This window comes from Copadichromis virginalis, linkage group LG3 (genome assembly GCF_057382275.1).
Source record: "Copadichromis virginalis isolate Kocher_CV1m ecotype Utaka linkage group LG3, C_Virginalis_male_GT1.1, whole genome shotgun sequence".
In the NCBI taxonomy this organism is placed as follows: Eukaryota; Metazoa; Chordata; class Actinopteri; order Cichliformes; family Cichlidae; genus Copadichromis; species Copadichromis virginalis.
Window position 1 is genome coordinate 32,793,667 of NC_140620.1, and position 23,732 is coordinate 32,817,398.

General features: G+C 40.9%; 2 protein-coding genes across 4 annotated transcripts in view; one reads left to right on the forward strand and one right to left on the reverse strand.

Annotated features, from left to right (window-relative positions):
* Nucleotides 1–13,838, forward strand: part of arhgap36 (Rho GTPase activating protein 36) — a 79,184-nt gene extending 65,346 nt beyond the window's left edge. For both annotated transcript variants that reach the window (XM_085450716.1, XM_085450715.1), the window contains 9 exons: nucleotides 1,886–2,199; nucleotides 5,395–5,611; nucleotides 5,719–5,774; nucleotides 6,248–6,398; nucleotides 6,551–6,699; nucleotides 8,210–8,380; nucleotides 8,850–8,938; nucleotides 9,046–9,272; nucleotides 9,876–13,838. In XM_085450716.1, coding sequence (XP_085306842.1) covers nucleotides 1,886–2,199; nucleotides 5,395–5,611; nucleotides 5,719–5,774; nucleotides 6,248–6,398; nucleotides 6,551–6,699; nucleotides 8,210–8,380; nucleotides 8,850–8,938; nucleotides 9,046–9,272; nucleotides 9,876–10,201 — 1,700 coding nt within the window. In that variant the 3' untranslated portion in view covers nucleotides 10,202–13,838. The remainder of the gene's footprint in view (nucleotides 1–1,885; nucleotides 2,200–5,394; nucleotides 5,612–5,718; nucleotides 5,775–6,247; nucleotides 6,399–6,550; nucleotides 6,700–8,209; nucleotides 8,381–8,849; nucleotides 8,939–9,045; nucleotides 9,273–9,875) is intronic.
* A 1,649-nt stretch (nucleotides 13,839–15,487) lies between these two features.
* usp12b (ubiquitin specific peptidase 12b) overlaps nucleotides 15,488–23,732 on the reverse strand; it is a 40,182-nt gene continuing 31,937 nt past the window's right edge. The window contains exon 11 of one of the 2 annotated variants that reach the window (XM_085450718.1): nucleotides 15,488–15,820. The gene's annotated coding sequence lies outside the window, so the exon portion shown is untranslated. Of the gene's footprint in view, nucleotides 15,821–21,449; nucleotides 23,684–23,732 lie in introns of those variants that run through there. The other variant, XM_085450717.1, reaches the window with a different exon arrangement.

Below are 23,732 nucleotides of genomic sequence, written 5' to 3' on the forward strand. Positions count from 1 at the left end.
ATATCGAACAGCCCTAATTAGGGATGGGTATCGTTTAGGTTTTATACCGGTGCCAAATCGGTACTTTTGAAACGGTGCCGGTGCTTAAACGGTGCTCGAACCGGTGCTTAAAGAATGGAGAACACAAACTTTGTCCAAAAACCTCTCATGTTCAGCTGTTTGTTTGTTTTTTTTGTAAAAAGATAACAATGTTAGCCTTTTCTGCAGCTATGGGGCATATATGGTATCACTCTTGGCTGGAAGCAGTGCTTAAACAATGGAAAAAAAACACAAACTTTGTCCTAAACCTCTCATGTTTAACTGTTTCCCACTTTTTCTTTGGTCATTTTAGCCTTTTTGGCCAGGGTGAAGGGAGTATCTGCCATCAAACAAGAAGACAGCCGCATGTAGCTATGATGATGTTTGCTAGTTCACCTTACATGCATTAATGTAATAACATGGTTAGCCTACTCAACGTAAATTACACACGAGCAACATTAAGCTACTCACGCAGAGAAGAACGGCTGCTGCCATCATCATCCTCATCATTTCTGCTACACTGGCAGGGCTAGGGGCCAGGACTCTATTCTTCAGGTTTTTGGGGGATGTTGCTCCGGGTCCGATAACTGGCAACCCACCCAACGTGCACAGTGTGAGGTCTCGCAGCAAGCTATCAAATACGGCGCATTTCTCGGCTTTTAAAAAAACGCTATGCGTCACCAGGTGTTTCATCGGATTCGAGGTGTTACTTCCTTTGACAGTATCACAGTATCACCTTAAAGCACTTGTTGCAGGCTGCTGAGTTTGCATATTTTGCTGTGAAGTACAACCAGACTTTTGACCGCTTCGCCTTGGACATTTTTAATCTGTAGCTCTGCTCTAACTGAACGTACGTACCTGGCCCCGCCTACTATCCTGTTTGGATCTCAGATACTGTAACAGTTGGTGAAATGTTAGTATTTGACCACTAGGCGGAGCTCTTGTAATGATAATGTAACTAACTCATTTTATTTTGTATGTTTTATTTTTGTGTTGAGCATGTTAACATTTTCCTTTTTTGCCTACCGGATTGGTGTAAAGTTAATTTGATACATGGAAAGTAACCAGTTAATTTTGTAAGTATAAGGTAAGGGCAGAGGTCACTTCCTGTTTTGGGAAGTAAGGTCAGAGAAGCTGCGCATGGTGACGGTCTAGCCGTGTAAAAGTCAAGCTAAGAAAGAAGAAATAAGCCCTAAGTTCCAATTACACCGGTTTGTCTACTTGCAGGCCAAAGTGGTATGTTTGTTTATATTTTGTGAATTTTATATTGTAATATGTTTTAATGCTGAAATATAATTTTCTTGTACATTTGTATTCACCAGTTCTACGGTGTACCTGTGTACGTTAAGAGAAGCACAGTAAACATCAGTAAAGAAGAACTCTCGTGTCTCTCGTGTATGTGTACAAGCCGGCATAGATACTATCAGCAGACAAGAATGTGTACTATAAATAAATTAACTCGCTGGAGGCTCCAGTTCTGCTCCAAATATGAGTTACAATGTTAGCGCATTCAGATGTATTTCTCTGCAGTTCTGTTTGTACAGGGGAACAAACAGTAAATCAGACAGATGCTGTTCTTATACATTTTAATCACGTTTCAAGACAGTTTAGAATTTGTTTTAGCTTTATTTAGTACAAAAAGAATGTGTTCAAGTGAGGAAGAGTGATATAATAATATTTAACACTTAAATAAGGCATAAAATAAATAGCACTAATATTATTTCCCTATTTTTCATCCATATCGTCTATTTGGATATTCTGGGCAATATGTTTGTTTTCTTCTTTCTACTTCATCCTTGTTTTCTCTGTTGTTTTTATGTGTTCATCATTGCTGGCAAGAAAATAAAATTTTCTCCTCTTTCCTCAGAATCGGCTCCCAAGGCCTTTGGTATCCCGCTCTCCCAGGTCATCGCCAACGACCGGGCCTACAAGCGGCAGCAGGATGCTCTGAAGGAGAGCAGGCGCGACTGCCTCGACCTGGAGGCGAGCGTCCTGCGATTCAGGGCGGAGAAGCGTCAGTTCTTCAATGGGAGCAGACCTCTGGTCAGCTCCTCGTCCATCACAGGAGGAGGTCCGGGCTCGCCGTCTGCTAACTCTGTGGCACCGGCGCCAATTTCTGACCCTCAGAACAAACCGCTGTCACCCACGTTTCTGGATAACACCGGACGAGGACAGAGAAGGGTAAGATTTCTTTGAGTGACAACACACGCACAAAAACAGTGGACATGTGTTTCTTTCTGCCAGATTTAGTCTCATTCACCGTGAGGATTACATGTATGTGCTGTACTCAAGGCCTCCACACTAATCTCTGAGTGCATTTCTAGCTTTTTTTAAATATTTCCACAGCAGTACGTTTGTAGTAAAAGTGGTGTGTGCACCTACATTTCTGTGTGTGTGTGTGTGTGTGTGTGAACCCGTCTCTGCTAGAGGCCATTACACTCTGTAATTTCTTTTCATGCTGATCTGGAACCAGTGGTTATGTAAAGCTTGTAATGAGTATGATTACAGCCATATAACTGTAATTGAACCTGAACCAGCTATCGAGTGCAGGCGATAAGAGTCGGTCATTGAGGTAAACAGCAGACACAGCGCTGCCTCAGTGGTAACATTTGATAGAAATGAGACTTTAATGTGATTCTGATGATTATCTTCATTACTCGTTATGAAACATGCATTTTTTTGTGTTAAATTGTTCTTTTAATATTACTCTTTATAGTTATATTCTTGGTCTACCAGGTGTTTTTTTTAAGGTGCTATATAAATAAACAATGATGATGATGATGATAAATGGTTATTTATTGCTAATCTGGGAATGGATTGTATTGTAACATAAAAAAAACAATTTCTGTATAAAACGTTTTGAATAATTTCTGTGAAAATCTGCCTCCAGTCATCACAGGCTGCATCTTCAGGTCAGATATATTAGTGATCAGTGGGAGCAGGCACTAAATCTACTAACACAGTGTTTGTCACCAGGAAAGGCCTTGGTATGGAAATCTCTCTGCAGCGAAGCAAGCTGCTGATTTCCTTCTTATTGCCTGTTTTTGAGTGGCTTTTGATACAGCTTTTGGAGCAACTGTGGGCATATAGAACAGCTACATACATCCCTACATACAAGTGCATTTTACAGGCAAAGAACAAGTAACAGGCAACTCTGAGCCTTGTAATCTTGCATAAATGTGCCACTTTATGCCATACCATAAATACTAAGAATGCTTTTTTTGTTAAGGATATTGATTTTCCAAAAAGATTACTGGTGGAATGGAAATGTCTATAGCATTGCAGGTCTTTGTTTAAGGAAATAAACATGTGGAGATCTTGAATCATGAATATATTATCATGAATAATAAAGCAGCGGGAGCTCACTGGTGTTGTCACCAGTACAAGAGAACCTGCTGTAAGGACACCTTGAAATATTATTTGATTTTGTACCGGAGCAACGATGACAGCATTAGACAGTGTTATGATGGATGATAGACGGGGATGGTCTCTCTCACATAAGTATTACAGCTGTGCAAAACACCGAGCTGCACATGAAGTGGATAACTATCCTGGATTTCAAACAGAATGACATGGCATAGCAGGTCATTTGCAGACTTTCGCTAATATTCAAAATGTGTTTCTGATGAAGGTTAAGATTAGAAAGAAGCAAATCATTAGATCAACAAAGGTCAGCTTAAGTAATATTTAAGAGTTTCTAAATGCATGAAGTCTTCTGGATGATCCTGATTTGCAGAAAGTAGGAAAAAGTGGGCCTGTTGTGGAGGGCCGCACCAATAAGTAGGACTGGATAATTTGTTTTATCAAAGGATGAGAAGCTGGGACTGTTGTGAAGGGCTACATCAATGTGAAAAGGTGGGCACTTAATATTTCTAAGGGGCCACATGAATAATGGGGATTGTTGTTGAGGGCTGGAGCAATAAGCAGGGCTGGGCAATTAATATTTCCAAGGACTGATAGTTAGGAGGACAGGGGGACTGTTGTGGAGAGCCACACCAATTAACTTATAAAGGCCCTCCACAACAGATCCAATTTCTCAGGTGGCTCCTGCCCACCTGCTCAGGATATGTGGTTGTCTGCCCTCATTATCAGCTGTGGCTTGTCAGTTTCCACCTGTCACAAATTGTCAGTCAGAGTATTCGATGTGTATGAACATAGTGAATATAAAGGTAACACATTACTTTTTTATGAAGTTATGATGCTAATGTGTTGGTCACCCAAAATCCCATAGCACACCTGGATTTGCCCCAGAGCGCACCATTTGGGAAACACTGGCTGAGACCCCCGAAATGAAGAAAATTAGGAGTGGAAGTTGAAACAGTGCATATCAGATTGTATTGCACAGTTGATTACATAAATAATGAATAAAAAGCATGGAAATGATGGCATAAACTAGTGTAAGTTTGCAAATAACGGTGGCTTTTCACTGATTTTTGCATAAATAAGGCCAAACTGCACATTTATTGTAGAAAACACAAATGAGTCATGTTCAGATGGAGGAAACATCTTCTCATTTCTGCAGTATGTTGCTGGACTGAGCTGTGAGGAATTTCTTGATGTTCCTCCAGAAACTATTTGCAGGCCATAGACATGTGATTTATATTTCTGTGGTATTCGGCTCCTCTGACATTTACTGCATGGTAACATCAAGACAAGCGATAGGAGCTGACTCTTCTCCTCTGCTGGCCTCTTCTCCTGCCATCCATCTTCGAATGTACTTTCCATTTTCTGTCGTCAGCGTCCCTTTGTCTTTCTCACATCTCATTTTCCTCTCTCGAGCCTGCGTTGTCATCTGTTGTGAGCTTTTTTCCATCCCATTATCACCTCATACATATTTGCCTCAGCTTTCAGCGTCTCTTGCTTTTTTTCACTGCCTTTCCTCGTTGTTTTCTGTGCTGGAGCATTTGACCTCACACGCTACTTTGTAAAACTGGAGTTTAGTAATTAATTATGGATTTTCCTACATATCTGGACCTTGTTCTGTTAACAGTGGTACAAATGACTATGTGAGATGAAAGTCATAGCTAATAGTGACAAATCGACAAAGAAATACCACCGATCGTAACATTTTCGCTCATTTTTAGTGACCTAACAACACTCACTCACACCACTTTCAATTGCAGCACACGGTCGTTTTAATGGAAAAAGCCCTAGCTAACCCACAAAGAGCTACATAGCTTATCACCAAACAGCACTCAGTCAAACTTCACAACCAGCTAGAGAACATGATGAGATATTTAAGCGCTATAAAGGAAGTTATCATCTTTAGGGACCGGTGGAGACCAAAAACTGAGCTAAAAAGAGAATAAATATTGTACTTTTTTTTTAAAATTATGAACATATTATAGGCATATATAAACATTTTTTGCTCCACAGGGTGGTCTATCAGTGGACTCGATCTCTGACCTTGTAGAGAGTCAGTCTCGCCTGCTTGAAGCGCTGCAGCTTTCCCACCCGGCTGAACTGGAATTGATCAAGTCTCCGGGTGGCAGCTCGTCGGAGGGGAGGACCCAAACCAAGCTCAGCCTCAACCCCATCTACAGACAGGTGCCTCGGGTGCTGGAGAGGTGCTGCAGTCACATCGAGACCTATGGTGAGGCTTTAAGTCCCCCAAATTTTCAGCCTTTCAGTGTTGTTTATTTGAGTCCATCCATATGTAAATTTTTAAAAGATGGTGTGTGGTAACATTTTGTATTCCAGGTCTTCAGACTGTGGGTATCTTCCGAGTCGGCAGCTCCAAGAAGAGAGTGAGACAGGTTAGGATAATTATTCCAATTAATTTAATTAAAATAATAAATTAATTTAAATAATTTTTATTTTCCACTAATAATATACCATTAATATTCTGAGTTTTTGTTGTTGTTTATTTGGGGTCCAACACCTCCTGATGTGCTGATAACTGAGGAAAAAAGCTGGAAAAAATATACAGAAACTCGTTCATTCACATTTTCCCTGAAAAAAAAAAAAACGTGGATTATTGCCAGCAGTAGAGGAGTGGTGTAGGTCTGCATGTCCCCTGATTCACCATCGTGTGTTTCCTGTCGGTCTAAGCTGGATGCACGAATATAAAAATAATCTTTGAGCGAAAAGCTGATGATGTGTGAGATCCTGTTTTTGAGAAATGTGTCCATCGGGGAACCGTGGCCCCGTCGTGACCCGAACATGAGTTTGAAGGCACTGTCGTTGTTGTTTTTAAACACTAATATGTGTTTGCGTGCGCGCTCCTCAGCTACGGGAGGACTTTGACGTGGGCGTTGACGTCCAGCTGGATGAGGAGCACAGCGTCCACGATGTGGCAGCACTGCTCAAAGAGTTTCTGAGGGACATGCCGGATCCTCTGCTGCCCAGAGAGCTCTACCCCGCCTTCCTGCATGCCAATTGTATGCATGCACCCCCCAATACACACATACAGACACACACAAAAACACACACCGGCTTTAATGATTGAGTTCAGTTTTTGTCTCAGTATAATTAGTGATGTGATGGGTAACTAACTTCCTGCTCCTCTTCCTCCTCTCTGGGCCTCCTGCAGTTCTGAGAGGAGCAGACCAGCTGCAGTACCTCCAGCACCTCCTCTACCTGCTGCCTCCCTGTAACTGCGACACACTGCTGCGCCTCCTCACCTTGTTACACACCGTGCAGAGCTTCGCACAGGACAGCATAAGAACCAACGACGAGGAGGTGGGACCAATGACTGATAAAGTCTTCCTCAGCCTTTGGAAGCTCTCGTAGTAGTGGCATCGAGGTCGAAGCCACACAAACACAAAATGAAAGCATTCGCCCTGAAGGGCAGTGTCAGTCCTTCAAGCACATAAATATAATATCATTTCCTAATCGAATTCCATCCATTTCCAGTAAAAAACACTCGTAACAGAGCAAAGAAACAAAGAAAGTTGGCACCACAGTGCAGTAACTGTTCCCACGTTCAAAGACAGAAGGTGGTCGTTGGGGGTTCTTGGTTGTGGAGGAACTCATTGTATATTAGACCGTGTCATTAACCTTCTTATTTTACCGCCATGTTAACATTCAGATTTTATGCTTGTGATTTATTCTTTGGAGGAAAGCTGATTTTAATTTTTAAACTACTGAAATTTCTTGTGTGTTTCATAAATATTATGCACATAAATGTTGTTATTATTATTGGTAGCACTTTATGATATTGCCACACTATTAAACATTATTAAGGTATTAGCAAGTGCTTACTTCATCATTTACATAGCATTACTCCTCCCACATATGCTATTTATAAATTAAGATATTTTATCGTGATTATGATTATGTGTATTACTGGCAGTGATGAAGTAACAGTCATAGCTGTACATGGTGTAACAGTAACAGATTGATACACATATCTGTATTTATAAATGACATCTTAAAGTCTAATCATGTACAGTGAATTAAGCACTTGCTAATACTTTACTAATGCTTACCAGTGTGGCATTATTATAAAGTATTACCTTAATATTATGAGTAGTAGTAGTCGTAGTATTTTCCACTGCCTAAAGGTATCGTTTAGATGTGGGCGGGGTCTCAGAGTCTAATCTTCCACAGTTGCACGGTTCCTCACAAACAATTGCTAAATTTGAAGGCTAGCTGTGTTGTTTCTGGCTGTCACAGAACCACATTTTCTCCATAATATTATTAAAGAAAAATCATGTTAATGATTTTGTTGGCTGTCCAGGACATAAAATTAGTGGAGAGAGAGTCAGAACTCTGCCAGAATAATTCCTCAGCTTCTTTTTTGGTTGGCAGATGTTATTAATGTTGTCTTAGTGGTCGTCCTGAGGGTTAGGGTCTTGGCTGATAGCACATTACAAATGCAAACATTTCTGACTAACTGGCCTTTGTGAACACAGCGTTTTTAAGGTAAGTCCCTCAGTAAGTTGCACCTCTACCAGATGCTTTTGGGAGCTGTCGACAAGCAAGATGAAATGCAGAAAAAGCATGTTTAGTCAGGAAAACTGTCCATTTTGTCCGTTTTGCTCTTGTGAAATACTGGAGAAAAATACATTGCATGAATGTTCTGGTGTTGCTTCATTGCTGTCCTGACATTTATGCTGCAGCTGCTTGTTGGTTCTCAGTAATGTAAAAAGAAATCCAACAGGATCCCGTTTCGCAAACTTAATTTACCACAGCATATTCCATCTGCACTTTGACCTCCATCACCGCCTCCTCTTCCTCTGCTCTCCAGATCCCCGGAAACAAGATGACGGCCGCTAACCTGGCCGTGATCTTCGGGCCGAACCTGCTTCAGAAGGAGCGTGGGGGAGACGTGAGCCCGCAGGTGATGGGCATCGAGGACAGCACGGCGATCATCAGCGTCACACTGATGCTCATACAGAACCACAGGAGACTCTTCACGGTACTAGAAACTCACAGCGCTCTTTCAGTCATTTGTGGAAGTGATTCAGAAATCTTTTATTATGTTACGCTCATTTCCAACTTGGGGTGTTTATTCTTGGACTCTACTAGAGCAGCTTTGCAAAGTTCACAATAATCCTTATTTATCTTATACCTGACCTCCCCTTTCTCTAAGTTCACTTTCTTCTGATTGGCTGCCCCTCAGGGCAGAGGAGGCTCTCTCATTAACACTATGTTAATCTGAAATGAGAGCTTATACTTAGTGCTCGTGGTTTCAAAGTGTCAGACTAAATATTCATGCCCTGGCGACCCTGGCCACCCTTATTATCGTCCAAGTTTGTCCAGGATCGACTGACTCTGTCCGTTTCCCCCAGTGTGACTCCCCCTCACCAGACAGCTGTGATGTTCCATCGGTCCTGGAGATGCTAATTATTTTCAGCGATGCTTGAATCTGATGTGTGTTCCCGCAGGTCTCTGCAGAGCTGCAGCAGGAGGTCCTGATGAGTCTGATCCAGACCGACCCGGACATCATCGACTACCTGCTGCGTAGGAAACTCAGGTAACCGTGACAGTCAGTGGATCAGCCGTCATCAGATCTGGTGTCGGTTATGTTCGTCTGCACTAAGAAAGCTTCAGTTTAACGTGCGTGTTTCTGCTCTGTCACAGCGGCAGTCACCTGACGGTGGAGAGCGGCAGCGAGTCCACGGGTCGCAGGGACACGGGGGCGTCTCTGGACTCAGTGGGAGCCTCCAGCGGCAGCCTGTCCCCACTGGAGCCCCCGTCACCGCTTTTCCCCCCGGATGGGAGCGGCGGTGATGGCAGCCTGACCAGCGAGGTCTTCCTGAACGTCCTCAAACTGAACCAGAACAGGAAGCGGCAGGACACCAGATACGGTACTATGGTCTGCTTGAGTTTTTGTGAATGTGAGGCTCTGAAGACCTGAAGGAATTTCTCATTTAAAGTTGTTTCTTTCAAAAAAAAAATCAACATTTAAAACATTTCGATTAATGACAGGAGCAGGAACGATACCACAACGCAAGGTTTTGAGGTTTTCATCTGTGATCCTTGGTTAGTTTAGCATCTGCTTACTTGTCTTTTCAAGCAGTTGTTGATTTTTAGGTAAATTTCCTGCCTGAGACAGGAGTCTTTAGAAAACCCTGAAACAGTGCTCTGCAGTTTCACCACCATGTGTTAAAACATCTCTGAAGGCAGTGTAATGTAACACAGACCACACTCTGGCTGCTGGAGGTTGTGGACGTTTGTGGGAACGATAAGTGGGCCAACAGCACCCCCTAGTGGCGGTGGGCGATGCTGACACAGAAGTTGTTTTTAACCTGTTCTATCTTAAATTTGCTTGGCAATCTGAAACATGTAAGAAATCCGTAAGGAAGGGGGCAAATACTTTTCACAGCACTCTATGACTCATGTTACACAACTTTAAGATAATAAATAGTTTTTGTCTTTCAAGTTCTGAAACCGTGTCCTGTTCTCTGCAGGTGAGGTCCCTCCTGGTAAATCCATCCGCCACATGCGTCAGTTCCACTCCCACCACAACCTGCTCAGCCTATCCCAGTCCTCCTTCTCTTCCTCGTCCTTGTCCTCCACCCCCAGGCTCAACGCTCAGGACTCGGATGCCCAGGACCGTCGAGGCCCGGGTCTGAGCTCCGCGCTGAGCTTCTCTCTGAGCTCGAGTCTGAGCGGCTCGACCGAGAACAGCATCTGGGTGAGGCAGACGCCGCAGGAGGAGAGCAAGCCGTCGCCGATCACTAATTTCTGGGACTTCTTCACCGGGAAAGGTTCGGGCTCAGAGACGATGGTATGATGAAGGGAGAGGAGAGAAACAACCGGTCAAGTTCCAGATTCACTTAAAGAGACGCTTACTGGTGTAAATAATACAGGTCTCTCCCTGACATTCCCACTTGACCTCATAACCGTCCTGCTGTGGGTTTTCCAAGCTGGAAGTTGGAATTTCCCACATTTTTTGGCCCCTCTTGAACTCAGCATGGGTATGAATGAAAACTAGAAGAAATGAAGGACACAAACTTCTCAGACACAAAAAAACGAAGGAAGAATAAATCAGTGAGATTACCTGAAGGTGGATCCACTAATAAAAACATGTACAGGATGGATTCATATTTTAAACCCTGTTTCTACAACTGCATCTTCTGACACTCAGTGTACAGAAACCATACCAGGCATACTCCGTTTGTTTGTTTTTTCCTGCAACCTGCACTAAGCTGCTTTTGCAAATGTGGTGTAGCTGCTTAACATTCAGTAATGATCTCAAACACCCGCAAAGTGTGTTTCCCCAATGAGCACTGCAGGGCAAAAAGCTCAGTGTGATTGCATCTGCAGTAAATTTGGTTAAAATGTCGATTATTATACCTGAATATGTAATTAGGATGTTTCACATTGAATCTGTGCCCCTGAAAATGGTTAAATAGCTAAAAAATGTACATAAAAAAGGCATTTCGAGAAGGTTTTCACCTATAAATCAGCCCTTAAAGCTGCAGCAGGCGGCTTTTGTTTCTCCCATCAATGGAGACAAAAAAACCCTTACATACGCCTGTTCCCCCTCTGGGTTTTCAGGTTTTAGAAAGTAAAGTGCGGGACTTTGGCCAAACATGAGTGTTTGCAAAACCAAACAACAACAAAAAAACCCTGATCATTGCCATCAAATCGTGCTAGGAGTGGTGTTTTAAGCAGCACAGGCAAGCTAAGCACAAATAAATAGAAATAGTGGCATTGGTGTCGCTCACTTACGGTATGTAAGGCTAAGTATAAATTAAGAAGCCTGTGTAGGTTCCCAGTCGTCCAGTTCACGATGGTCCAGTCACCTTCTGTTCAAGCTCTTAAGACTACAAATTAAGATCTATGCCGAAGACTTTAACCTGGGATAGTGGGGTTCAAACCCAATATGAAGCCAAAGCTCAGCACAGGTTTATGTTTTATGCTCTAAGAAGAACTCTGTTGGGTTGGACTTAAAACAAAGAGCCCCTGATTTTGAGAGGACTGTTCTTTATTTCTGCCTACTTCAGCTTTAATGGTAAATGTGTCAGTGTGAGTGGAGTCAGCCAAAGATTGTCTTCTTTAGTTTAAAACAGTAAACTCTGTCTATTATTCTCTGACTTCACATCCATATTTTAATTCTAGATTCTGCTTGAGTAGCTTTACAAATCGTGCAGATCATCTTCTGTCTGAAACAAGTATTTTCAGTCCCCGTCTTGAGAATGTGGCATGACTGTGTCATCCGGACTGTGTCCAATGCACTTGGGATCTGTTTCCTTTGAAATGTTGCTTTAAAGATGAAGACCAGGTCTGCAACCACTCACAGTCAGTTGCCGTCTTCAAAGCAATGTTAGCTCATCTAGGCAGCAATAAGGCGGAGTCAGCCTGCTGTCAGTTTAGGGTTGAGATTTGTGATAAGATGGCAACTAATTATAATAAATCTATGAACATTGCAAACCTGTTGCTGTCTATATAAGCAGAAATTCTAATTGACATTAACTACTTACATTCAGTGTCCAGCCGGAACCTCAAAGATTTAGATTTAAAGCAGAAATTCCTCCACAAATAATGACGTAGTTGTTGCAGGACGGCAATTTAACTGCAACATCACATAGTTGCTCAGCAACCAGGCTTTTATAAAGGAATATAACCAGAATACATACAGCTGGAAACCAGATGGTAATCCATCTGCATTTATAAATAAAACTGCACTTATTTGCAAACCTCTTCCAGTCAGTCAGGAAGGTTGCCTCCAATTTTTTGTGCAGACCTTGAAATCAAATGGGTTTGATTTGAAGTTGAGGATGTTCATTGCCCAACCTCTGGGTGACCATTTGGTTGCTGCAACTTCCTGCAATTGACAGCAAAAAAAAAGATGCAATCGTCTGGCAGCCAGTGAGAGGTTTCCATTCCTGTTAGTATGACTGAACCATAAGGCAGGTGTGCCTGAGGTGAGTATCAACCCTCACTGATGTCATACTGATCCAAGGCTGATTAGCTGGGGTTTTTTCAGGGATTATTTTTACATACTAATTATACATTTGATTCGTTGGCCTTGGTGTCTGAAACGTTGGCTACTTTAACAGTATGACATCTAAAATCTAAGAAGGTTTTCTTTTTTGTATTTTAAAGCAGCTCAGAGGGACTCCTGCTATTATCAGCAGCACATCACACTCACACCAGTTTGGTAATATGGAAGTCAAAAGATTGAAAATGGAGCCAACGCTGGTGGACTGATCAGAAGTTTCTTTTATATAATGAAAGTTTACTTGTAATCACTACAAGTTGTGTTGCCTTTGAGTTGTAAGCAGTTCTTTTCACAGATTGAGTCACTTTAAGTTCCCCACTTGTAAATAGCAATGAAGTCTATCCAGAATTCACCAACTTTTGGTATACTGTATTTTTTGTAAACCAGATTTAACATTACTGTACCTCCATATGTCACATCATATCAGTACAGAGATGTGTTCCCAACCAAGTCCTAACATCTCCTCTTAATACCAACATAATGTGATGCACTGAGCGGCCCAGTAAAAGCTGCTTTTCTTATTTCTTCGATCAGAGAGGAGAAGCAGCCCTTCAAACTTGTCTGTGGAAGCTTGTTTGTGCCACTATAAAAGAAAATGCCATCCATATGTCAATAAAGTATAACCCTCGCTTACCAATAATTGCTATATTGCTAATTGTTACATTTTATTCATTTGTGGAACTTCTTCCTTTAAGGCACCAGGTGTCCATCTCACAATTTTGGGTTATCATCACAAACCCTACCTACTAACTCTATCATCTAAAACAATAGTGTTTTCAGTGTTTCAAGTCATTTACTCGATATCAAGTTTAAAAATGTTGATATATGGTTAACAAAAATGTTTTTGTTGGGGTTTTTTTTTCTGTCACAAACAAGCTTCCTTATATGCTACATCTTTCGGACACAAACATTCTGACTTGCATCAAACCCGTGTATAAATGCATCCATGCCTGCTTTAAAGGTTATTATGATGTGTCAAAATTCATTAAACCAACAGGAAAGTACAAAGATCCGTCTTCAGCAAGATTTCACAGGTGTTGTTGCCCTTTTTACCACAAGAGGGCGATATTTGCCAATTCATTGCAAACGTTAACATCGCCAACATACATGGTTTTTCCTACAGTCTGTGCGCACACTCAGTGTACAGACAAACAAAATAGGTTTGGGAATAGTGCCAAACAACTAGCAACTTGTTGTACAAAGATATATATTTTTGTTGTCGTTTTTGTATCCGGTTCTGATTTCTGGACTTGTGCACTCCGTCCTTCACCCTCAGCAGGTGAATGTATCTTTTTTTTTCTGTCCCTGTAAAAGAAACGAGGCATTTCTTTTTCTGTATTGTTGTAAAATCCATCAGTGTTTGTGTGAACCTGCTGTTTGAGAATGTACCACCTACCTGCAGAGAATTAAATGTCAAACTGCCTCCTGTGTCATTGTTTACTGCTCACGGTGCAGCTAGAGGAGTGGGATAAACGCACTGAGTCAGTGCGCCGCTTCAGCGGCTTCTCGGAGCTGGAGTGCGGTCATGCTTTTGGCATCGGGACAAGCATCTTAAGTGCAATAATGTCAGGAGACAAAAAAGCCTCCAGGGGTGGATGATCTCACACAGAATAGGCAGGCAGAAAGCTTTTCAGCTTCCATTTAAAAACTGGAGAGCTCTCTTCTTTTTTTTTTACGAAATGCCTGCAGTCAACCAGTATCCTCAGTTTTATATGTTTGCATAACTTGACTTTCAGCACAAAATATCAGGTTTGTAAACTGCGTCACTGTGGATCCTGGACCATCCAGCTGTCTGCCGATGCTGTGTTAACTTGAAGTAGCGGTTCTCTGCTTTTCTGGCTCACGGCTCCTTAACTTGAAGCAAACTTTCAGGAAAACTGAGGTTGCAGAAATTGCTGGTTGTGGCAGCTGAGTGAAGATGAGCTATGGGCTTTAACCCAGAGAGGGAAGCTTAAGTTTTTGTGGTTTTTTTTAAGTTATAAAAGGGGGGGAAGGGTTTAAAATGTGAAATAATTTATATTCACACCGTTTTCAGATGTTTTAGGGTTTCTGCACCTTTTTCTAAAACAGTGTTATACAATACTGACTTTATTGTGCTACGCTGCAAAATAAACCCAATCCCCTCATATTAGGACACTTTTTTTCTTTACATGTACCAGGTCCAACTGTCCAAATAGAGAGAGAGGACAAATATGCCTCTCAAGCAGGCAACAAACAACCTCAAGTCTCAGGAGGTTAATTTTGTACAGCAACAAGTACAAATATTAAACAAACTGCAGTTCAATCAAAATGCGCCTAATATTTTGGCAGGAATGATGACAGTCACGGTAGACTGGCACAAACAACTGATTGCAGGTAAATAGTTGTTTTCTGAGCTTCTACAGCAAAAGCTTTTTTTTAAAATAAATAGTCCCTTTAACCTTTCAAGCATCTTTTTCTTAAATACTTCAGTGGAATTTATTTATTTTTTAATTTTTCAAGTTTTTCACTGTGCATCCGTTTTTAGTTTTTTTAAAACCACATCATCAGAATCCTCCATTTATATCGACTTTAAATATGGACAGCGCTTGTAGAGCACTCGAGCAACCTCTCATTTCTGCATTTTTTGCTTCCAAGGAGCCAGACTGTCTTGTAATTTTTTTAAAGTGGTCTTGGGCATCAGTTCGCAGGCTTTCTGAAGGTCTGTTAAGAGTTCTCTTTGGACCTGCTTTGTTACCCATTTCCAGTCCAGTCCTTGTACCTGACCATTTTCAGAGTAATACATTTATTTATCTCTTAAACACTGATCTACGAAGCATGAAAGGTCTCCTAATGGACCACTGCTGTGTCTACTCATTACAGTCAACTTAGCAAAGAGCCATCTTAACCAATTTTAGTTACTCATCCTGAAAAGATCCAACTCATTAGATTACGAGCATCTAGCTGCTACTTACCCTCTTAATTTCTGTTCAACCAGCAAAGATGCGATTATGTTTTTCACACAGCTGCATTACCTCCTATTTTCTGCATGTATGTTTAAAAAAACGAGACGCTATAGTCAAACATTCTCAATGAAAGAGACTGAGAGCAGAGTTGAGTTATCATCAAAACCAGTTTGTGTTTTATTTCGAACAGTTTAGACACCATCAGAACCAGCCGTCATTCCCAAACTTCACTGCATCTCCACGGATTCAGAATGAACGTCAGACAGCAGCAGCCCCACAAATACAAACACCGAGAGGACAACCTGGTTACTGGTCCTTCAGATCAGTCTGTAGTCGCAGACTCTGCATGAACAAAAAACCCTCCTGTGTTCAGCTGGTACAAAAATATGCAACCATTTAAAAAGCAGATTCCCTTACTTGTGTTTACCTGACCTTCATTTTAACAGTGTTGGTCTCGGTGAGGCTGCTGCTACTTTGCACACTAAAAACATACATTAGAAGAGTGTTAATGATGCATTCAGTCACTGTATGTCCGTCACATACTGGGTTAAACACATTTATTTGGCGAGACTGAAAAGGGGAGTGATGTGGACGACCAAACGCTCTGAAGAGACAACTGTTAAAGGAAAAATCCACCTGTAGCTGTCCGTCGGTGCTTCTGACTCCTCCCCCACACCAACAAAAGCTGTTGCATTTCATCAATTTCCCATAATGCTGTTCAAAAAGCACACAGGGGATGCTTGACTGCTGCCTTCTGTTACTCGCTGACGTATATGCTTAATTTTAGATTAATAAAATCTATAAAACAATAAAAGCAATAATAAAAATGACCAGATGAAAATATTTCTCTAAAAGGAACTTTTTATATTTTAGGGTGCAAAAACTGGCCTCTGTCTCTCCACTTCTTTTCTTCTGACAATATTTTAATACTCTTGGAATTGAAGGTGTAGCTCCAAGGTTTCCACTCTTTGCTGATGACATTTTATTTTACAGTGCTTAACAAATTTATTAGACTACCACCGAATGTAAGGGTTAAGCCACAGCTGCTGTATTTTTACGTGTCTGTAAATTTGAGTATAAAAACAAGAATTCAGTTTGTTTTCTGCCTATTAAATATAAATATACAAGTTTTTAAGATATTTCTTCAAAACTTTGACAGGTGTTTTACTTCTTGCAAATGCTTTGGTTGGTTTTGGTTTGCATGGAAGAAGCCAACTTGTTTGCAAACATTTGCCAACTATTTGCAGAATGATAGTGAAACGGAGAATGGTCATCTTCAAAGTTGACTGGATTTGCTTATGGAAACATGTCAGTTTCAGGACATAAGGCACAGCTTTAACTTTCAAGGTGAACAATGGTTGCACACTTTTTCCAGTTAGTGATTGCAAATAGACGGCCATATTTTGTGCAACCACGGCAATCTGCCAAACCCAACGCAATAACAAAGTGGTTTTTGGTGTAATAATCTCTTTGTGACCGATTTCACCCATCGACAGCCGGCAAACTCCAGCAACCACTCCCACATCTTAGCTAAAAAGCTCCACATTACCTAAGATGTGGAGAACTTTTGCATTAGACATAATAACGGCATCTGCAATATCTATAAATTTCTGCTGTCAAGCATATAAATGTGAAAGTTAAATATAGTGAAACCTTTGCAGTGGAACTACTTGAAGCTCAATACTAATATATACCATCTCCCTCAGTTTCTCTCAATCCAGTATAGTCGTTTTTCTGTCTTCTTATAAACATTGATCATCATTAGAACTCAAACACAATCAGGACAACACAAAATGAAACAAACACCAACACCAGCTGCTGATTTATTTTAATCTTTTATGTAACCTAAAGTGGATTTTTCCTTTAACACTGTGATCGCATATCAGGTTTTGGACAGTCATGTATTTTTTTGCACACCAACATCTAATAAGAGAATGTCTATAAAGTGAGTGTATGTTAATAAACTCACAGCTCCATTGTGACCATTCCATATATTTGGGTTTGTTTGTTTTGGTCTGCCCGGTGTGCCAGATGGGTGGGGTTTGCAATTTTTAAAGCACCAGGCAGATTGAAGACATCAACCATAAGAAAGGTATCTTTGAGAGATAACGTACACTAATATTCTCGATCTAGATTTGTTGATTATTCCAAGCAAGCAATTATTTATATTCCAATAATAACATCTGTATTTATGTACACATCTCTCACGTCACACTCCCCAAATTAGATCAAAATAAATCCTCAGATTTCCAGAGCTGCCTCAGCAGACAATCAAAATTAGTAAAATACATAAAAATAAAAACAATGCAGAACATCAAAGGAAAAAACGTTAACATGGACATTCATAATAATAATAATAATAATAATATTTAAATAAAAAGAGCCTTGCTTCAACATAAGCATCCAACACATTGTTTCAATGAATTCTGGTTCTCATATTTAAAATAAAAAGAAAGGCTTCCAGCTGAATCTGTGGACTTCCATCTCCCTAATAATGTGCTTTTGTGCTTGTCTGTGTTTATTTACATCTTGAGTACACCTACACTTTGTTTATTTAAAAAAAAAAAAAAGAAAAGGAATAAAAACAATATAAACATCATTTGGTATGTATGAACGCAACTTAAAGAGTCCACAGATTCTGTTGGTGTTTCAAGTCATTTGCAGCCAAAAACGACTTTCTTCAGATGTCCGAAAGTTATAAAACTACTAAGCCCCCAAGAAAAAACGAAACATAAAAATTGCGCAACACTTTCCTTTAATGTAGATTACTTCCTTTAAGTTGATTAGTTAAAGAGCAGCACAGACGTGAAAGAGATATAGTGTTGACTTTGAACCTTCGACTCATTGAGTGAAGTGCTTCGGATGCATCGTCAAGGAAGTCGCTCGATCTCCTCCCAGTCGTTTACACAGATTTGAGAACTTTGAGCCAAATGAGGTATTTGTTGAGTTAAACTGTTTGTAGTTGTAGTTTTATGTAACATAAATGGACAGAATGACTTTGGAAGAGGCTGACAGTGATTTAACTTTACCCACCCGATCTAGATTGGTCATATTGCTATTACCTTGAAACCAAGATAACTTGATCGGTTGGATAACCCATATTTTGCAGGATTCTGCAACATCCGGAGCTAACAGACACACGTCAGCTTTATACTGAGGAAATATAATATAGGCGCTGCTGAAAGCAACTTTATGCAAACTAGACAGGCTAAATCTCACCTAAACCTAACCAGTGTGCAACAAAGGTCCATATTGGGTGAAAAACAGGGTCTCCTCCTTCGCACTGTATTTGTGTTCAACATGGCCATTATAGCATTAGAGCACCAAAGCTAGAGGACACCTGGTGTGTAAAGGATGCATCTGGATGAGAATGCGTTGGAAAAAGCAGGTTAAGGCCAGGGCTCTGGCTGCACGACGTCCAACTTTAAACTTTCTCATGCTGGCAGAACTAAGAGAAAGGCTTATGCAACAAAGAGAGCGAAATCCACAAGCTCACATTATTTTGTAACATATTTTGGCTGCTCTGTGTTACGGACATAAAACCTGAATGATGATAAAAAGTGTCACTTTTCAGAGCACTTAAATCACTCTCTGAAGAAATGAAAATTACTTTGCAGTATTTTGGGGGATGTGATACGCCTTCAAGACTCAACCTGAATTCCCTTACATTTGTTTACTTTTTACCTCTGGGAGTCAGGGCTTTGTGCCAGGTTGTGGTAAAGTGAAAACACTGTACAGCCACAAGCATGAATGCTGTTACTTTCACTAAATTGCACGATTGAAGGACAAAATGACAAGTTTTCTGACAAATATTTAAAAGTGCTTTTCAGTTTTAAAAGCGGAGACAGCGACTTCACCGTATTGCGATGCACCCAAAATCCACATGTCACAGGTCAAGCAGCAGCCCTATTTTTTATTTTTTTTTTAAATTTGACTGTACATGTTAACATTCAAAACTCAACAGCTATATAATATAAACACCTTAAAGGCTGCATAGAGCTTTTTTTCCAAATCCGCTTTGCATCTGCTGTAGCTCTGTTACGAAGGAGTGATAGCATGGAGGCTTATCAGCTTAGGAGTGTAAAATATACAACAAAATAACTAAACTCGGGTTAAAAAAAAAAAAAAAAAAAAAGTGTAACTATATTTGGTTTGTGCAATTATTAAGAAAATAATGGAGGCGGAAAGGGTTAACCCACAGCTGGAAAGCGAGACCGAGGCTTTAAAAAGGCTTCTGCTTCTCCTCAGATCAACTCAATCAAACCCTGTTTGTAAGTTTTAATTCTGTTTCTCAAAGTTGGCAAGTTTAAGATCTTTAAATATTTGGTCTTCATCATACTAGAGAAACGCAGTAATTTGAAGACCTGAGTTCAAACACGCAGTCAGGTATGCAAGAAAATGTGTCAAACATGTTGTGACCCTTAAAATCTTATATTCCGAAAGTTTTATTTGGAAGCAACTGGAAGATGTGACGCTGGACTTTCAGACATTTTAAGGACAAGAAAGAAAAAAAAAAGAAGAAGAAAAAAACCCCCACTTCTGTGTTCTGTGACTGTACTGGACACACAGCCCTAGAGACCAGCTGGCGGCATTTGGCAACCACTGGTTGCTAGGGAAAATTGTATGTTCCTAGATGGGTTGGCAAGTTGTTTGCTCTCAGTAGCTAGCATGGAACTGGTCCCAAAGAGGTATACGGCGCTGAACCGAATGCCCCCTTGCGATTTCTTTGGTTGCTAGCAGGTTGCCATGGTGACCGGTAGTTTGCATTAAAGGACTCAAAATACTCGACAGCAACTGCAAAATGTGTGACGCAAACTGGAAAACCGAGACCTTTAACCCTCTGATGCATAGTGGTCACTGGAGTGGACAGCTACTAAAACGTACATATCTCTTTAATGCATTGGTTTCTATGGTGGAACTGCATATTAGCCTTTAGAGTGCTCTCTGCTGCCATGCTCCATTGAGGTCAATTCAGTGTTCAGTTAGTGCAACTGCAAGTAAATTTCCTCTGAATCAAAGATGGCAGACAAACTGTCACCCCTGCCGACCACTGCTGGCATATCCTGTCAATCCTTCTATGCTAAAAGAGCCCAACAGGTAAAAAAAATATGATGATATGCAGTAACATCTAGGGAAGGATATTATCTGTTTGGAATAAGAAATTGTTATGTCTAATATGTAGAAAACTACGATTAACCATGTGTCCACTGTAGTGGACATCATGCATTACCCACTATATTTTTTTAACATAAGTCATAAATTGTCTCACTGTTTTTTGGGACTGTTTTGGTTATAAGTAAGCATATAATTGTTACATTTATAAGCTACTCATTTAAAATATATATTTCTGTGCAGATCAGCTGTAGTTTGAGTTACTATAATAATTATTTTATCATATTTTGTAGACTTCAAATGCAGCAAAGAATAAGGCAGCGTACAGAATAGTCCAGGAAATTCCATCCAGCTCCAGTGATGATGATTTCATTGATGAGTGCAGTGATGATGAGTTCAGTGATAAGTCCAGTGATGATGAGAGTGGCTGCCAGAGCAGAACAGAGACATAGGAACTACGGACAGCCTAGGTGTGATGAACACAGAAGTGTTTGGAGATGCAGAGACTAAGATGTCAGTTTGTGTTTTCTTCCAGCATGCTACTAAGGGCTTGGTAATACTGTCCTGCATCGTTATAGAACTGTGTAGACTCAAAAATGTTTCTCTTGTTGGAGATAGTTTGCCATATTCAGGTGTAGGATTCACAGCTAGGACTGTTGATTGGTTTTGTTATTTACGTCTAAACATTGGGGCCTTATGAGTTGAAAGTTCCAAAAAAATTGCTGAGATGTTTTTCAAAGGATACAAGCAAACAAGTGTTTGTATATTTACAATAGAACACAAGGTAATTAATTTTTATAGTAAATTCACAGTATTTCATGCTAAGTGCTCAGGCGCATGTAGTCCACTGGAGTGGACAAGTTTATAACTTTATAAAAAAACATATTTTTGGGAAAAAAAGAGTTGAACATTTTTTTTCATGTCCTGAGAAGAATAAAAGCACTTAAGAAAAAAATCTTGACCAAGGCTTTCATAATTCATGCATCAGAGGGTTAAAGTCAAATATCGATAAAGCGACCACAAGTTGGAGGTTTTGGATGCAGTACCCTGGCAAAAGCAAGCAACCACTTGCCAACTGGTTGGAGGATAAACTTTTGGTCACCAGATAATCACCGACCTGTCTGTAGGCCTGTGTGACTGAAGCCTTGCCAATCAGAATTCAGCACCACTAAGACGGCAGCAGAGCCTGTCAGCAGTTTTAAGATGAATCTGTAGTAAAGAAAGCTTGAAAAAGTTCTAAATGCAAAAGGTGTCTCTCAGGTTTCTAACCCCTAATGGGGGGTCGACCCTTTGGAAGTAGTTGTTGTTTTTAGACATGAATAAGTGCAGTTTCTTCCTTAAAGCTGAGAAGACCAACATCACCGAGAATCTACACAAACACATTCATCTGTAATATCATCTGAAATTAGAAGAGAGAAAGTAAACATAAATCGTGGTTATATTTATGAATTTTACTATGTAACCCACTTTTACCCCTCTAAAGGAAGACTGCAGTTAATCATTTTTTGTCTAACCTACCTACATATGCAAGTTTTACTTTTTTCTTTTTTTTAACTAAGGAAGAAGAAATCCTGCCCAAAATTATCCAGTTATGTGATCACTTGAAGCACTACTTACTGGAATCACTAAACGCTCAGCTGATTAATTAGCTTCAATCAGCTGCCCAGAGTAGCGCTAACATTCAAGTAACTCAATTTAGCCCAGGCTGCAATTTAATGAGCATTTCAGAAACAGTAAGATAACCACGATGCAGCTCATCTCACAGGATGCTTCGCCCCTAAAGCTGAAGCTGCTGTTGATGCTGAGGAGGGGAAGCCATTTAAAAGCGGCCGAGACAAACATGCGAAAGAGACGGCCTTACTGCAATAAAATAAACCGTGTAGCCGAGCATCAGCGGATCACATCCGCAGACCTTTAGCATCACTCAGCGTTACCAAAGGCTGCAATTTACGATTCTGGAGTGGAAAACGTGTTATGTAAAAACCTGACTGCCTGCCAGAGCTGCAGCTGCACAAAAAACACTTAAGCCAGAGTCAAAATTGGCGTGGCTGAAACTGCGAGATGAACCAGCTGTAGAAGGGTAAAGGCGTGTGTGCGCAGAGAGGCATCCATAAGCACATGAGACAAACTCGACAAACTTCGACACTGCGTGTCGTGTAGTGTGTAAAGTGGATATCAGAGCTGACTTAAAGGAAAAAAAAAGCACTAGTCTCATAGTGCGTCCCTTTAAAAAGAAAAAGAAAAAGTACAAATGTGCATATTGTGGCATCTTTAAAAAAGTCAGACATGTTACAACAACACATCCTCGAGAGCAAAGGAGCGTGTGCTTGCTGTCAAAACCATGAGAAGCTGGCATTTTAAAAATTAGCTTATGCTGTTGAAATACTTCCTTTGAGCTCTTTTCCCTCCCCCACTGTGGCACCACGAGTGGCTTTAGACACTCTAGACGCTCTGGAATCTAGAACAGGACTGTTGGTGATCCAAAGGATTGGATTAAAAAATATAACATGTGGCAAAGTATTCTTTTCTTTAAACAGGGTTGTTTAAAAAAATTATATAAGCTGCAAATTGTACTTTTGGTCAACGGGTTTCACTTTTTTCTCTTTATTTTTTTAGTTAAGAATTTTAAACCTGAAACAAAGAGCCTTACTCATGAGTGTGGGGAACATTTCAGCTCCATCAGCACCTCCCTGGTGGCTGGTTTCCATTTCAACCATCGCCTGTAACACTGCGCAGGACGCGATTGGCAAAACTTCACTATACAAAACACCGCAAACTATCATCCAAGCGCCGCGCTCACATTCAAGCCGTTCACTCACTACAGGTAGTGTCAGTGGTTTTGCTGTGACAGGTGGGACGTTAAAGGAATCTTTGGGGGAGTTGCGTGTCAGTGCAACGAGCCACAAAAAAGGCCGACTCGGACCTTAACCCCCCGACACCAGTTGCACCCAAAACAGCTGGTTATGCCGCATCATCTTCTCCTGCTCGTCCTCCACATGTCAGCCTCTTGGATTGGTCAGTCTGCCCACAGTGCAAAGCGAGTGTTGTGGAATCTGCCAGGGGGTGGGGGAGTGGGGGGGTTCTAGTGGATGTTTTTTTTTAAATATATTTTTAAGGTGCTCTGCTGCAGCAGTGTGGACACAGAGGATTTGAACGGTAATCCAGAAGGCTGTCACAAGACCTGCCGCACACGTCTCAACCCGTCCCGAGTGGCACTCCAGTGCAGCTCCGCCTACAGGAAATAAGCCTGGATACTTAAGTGAGGGCGGAGCAGGTGGCTG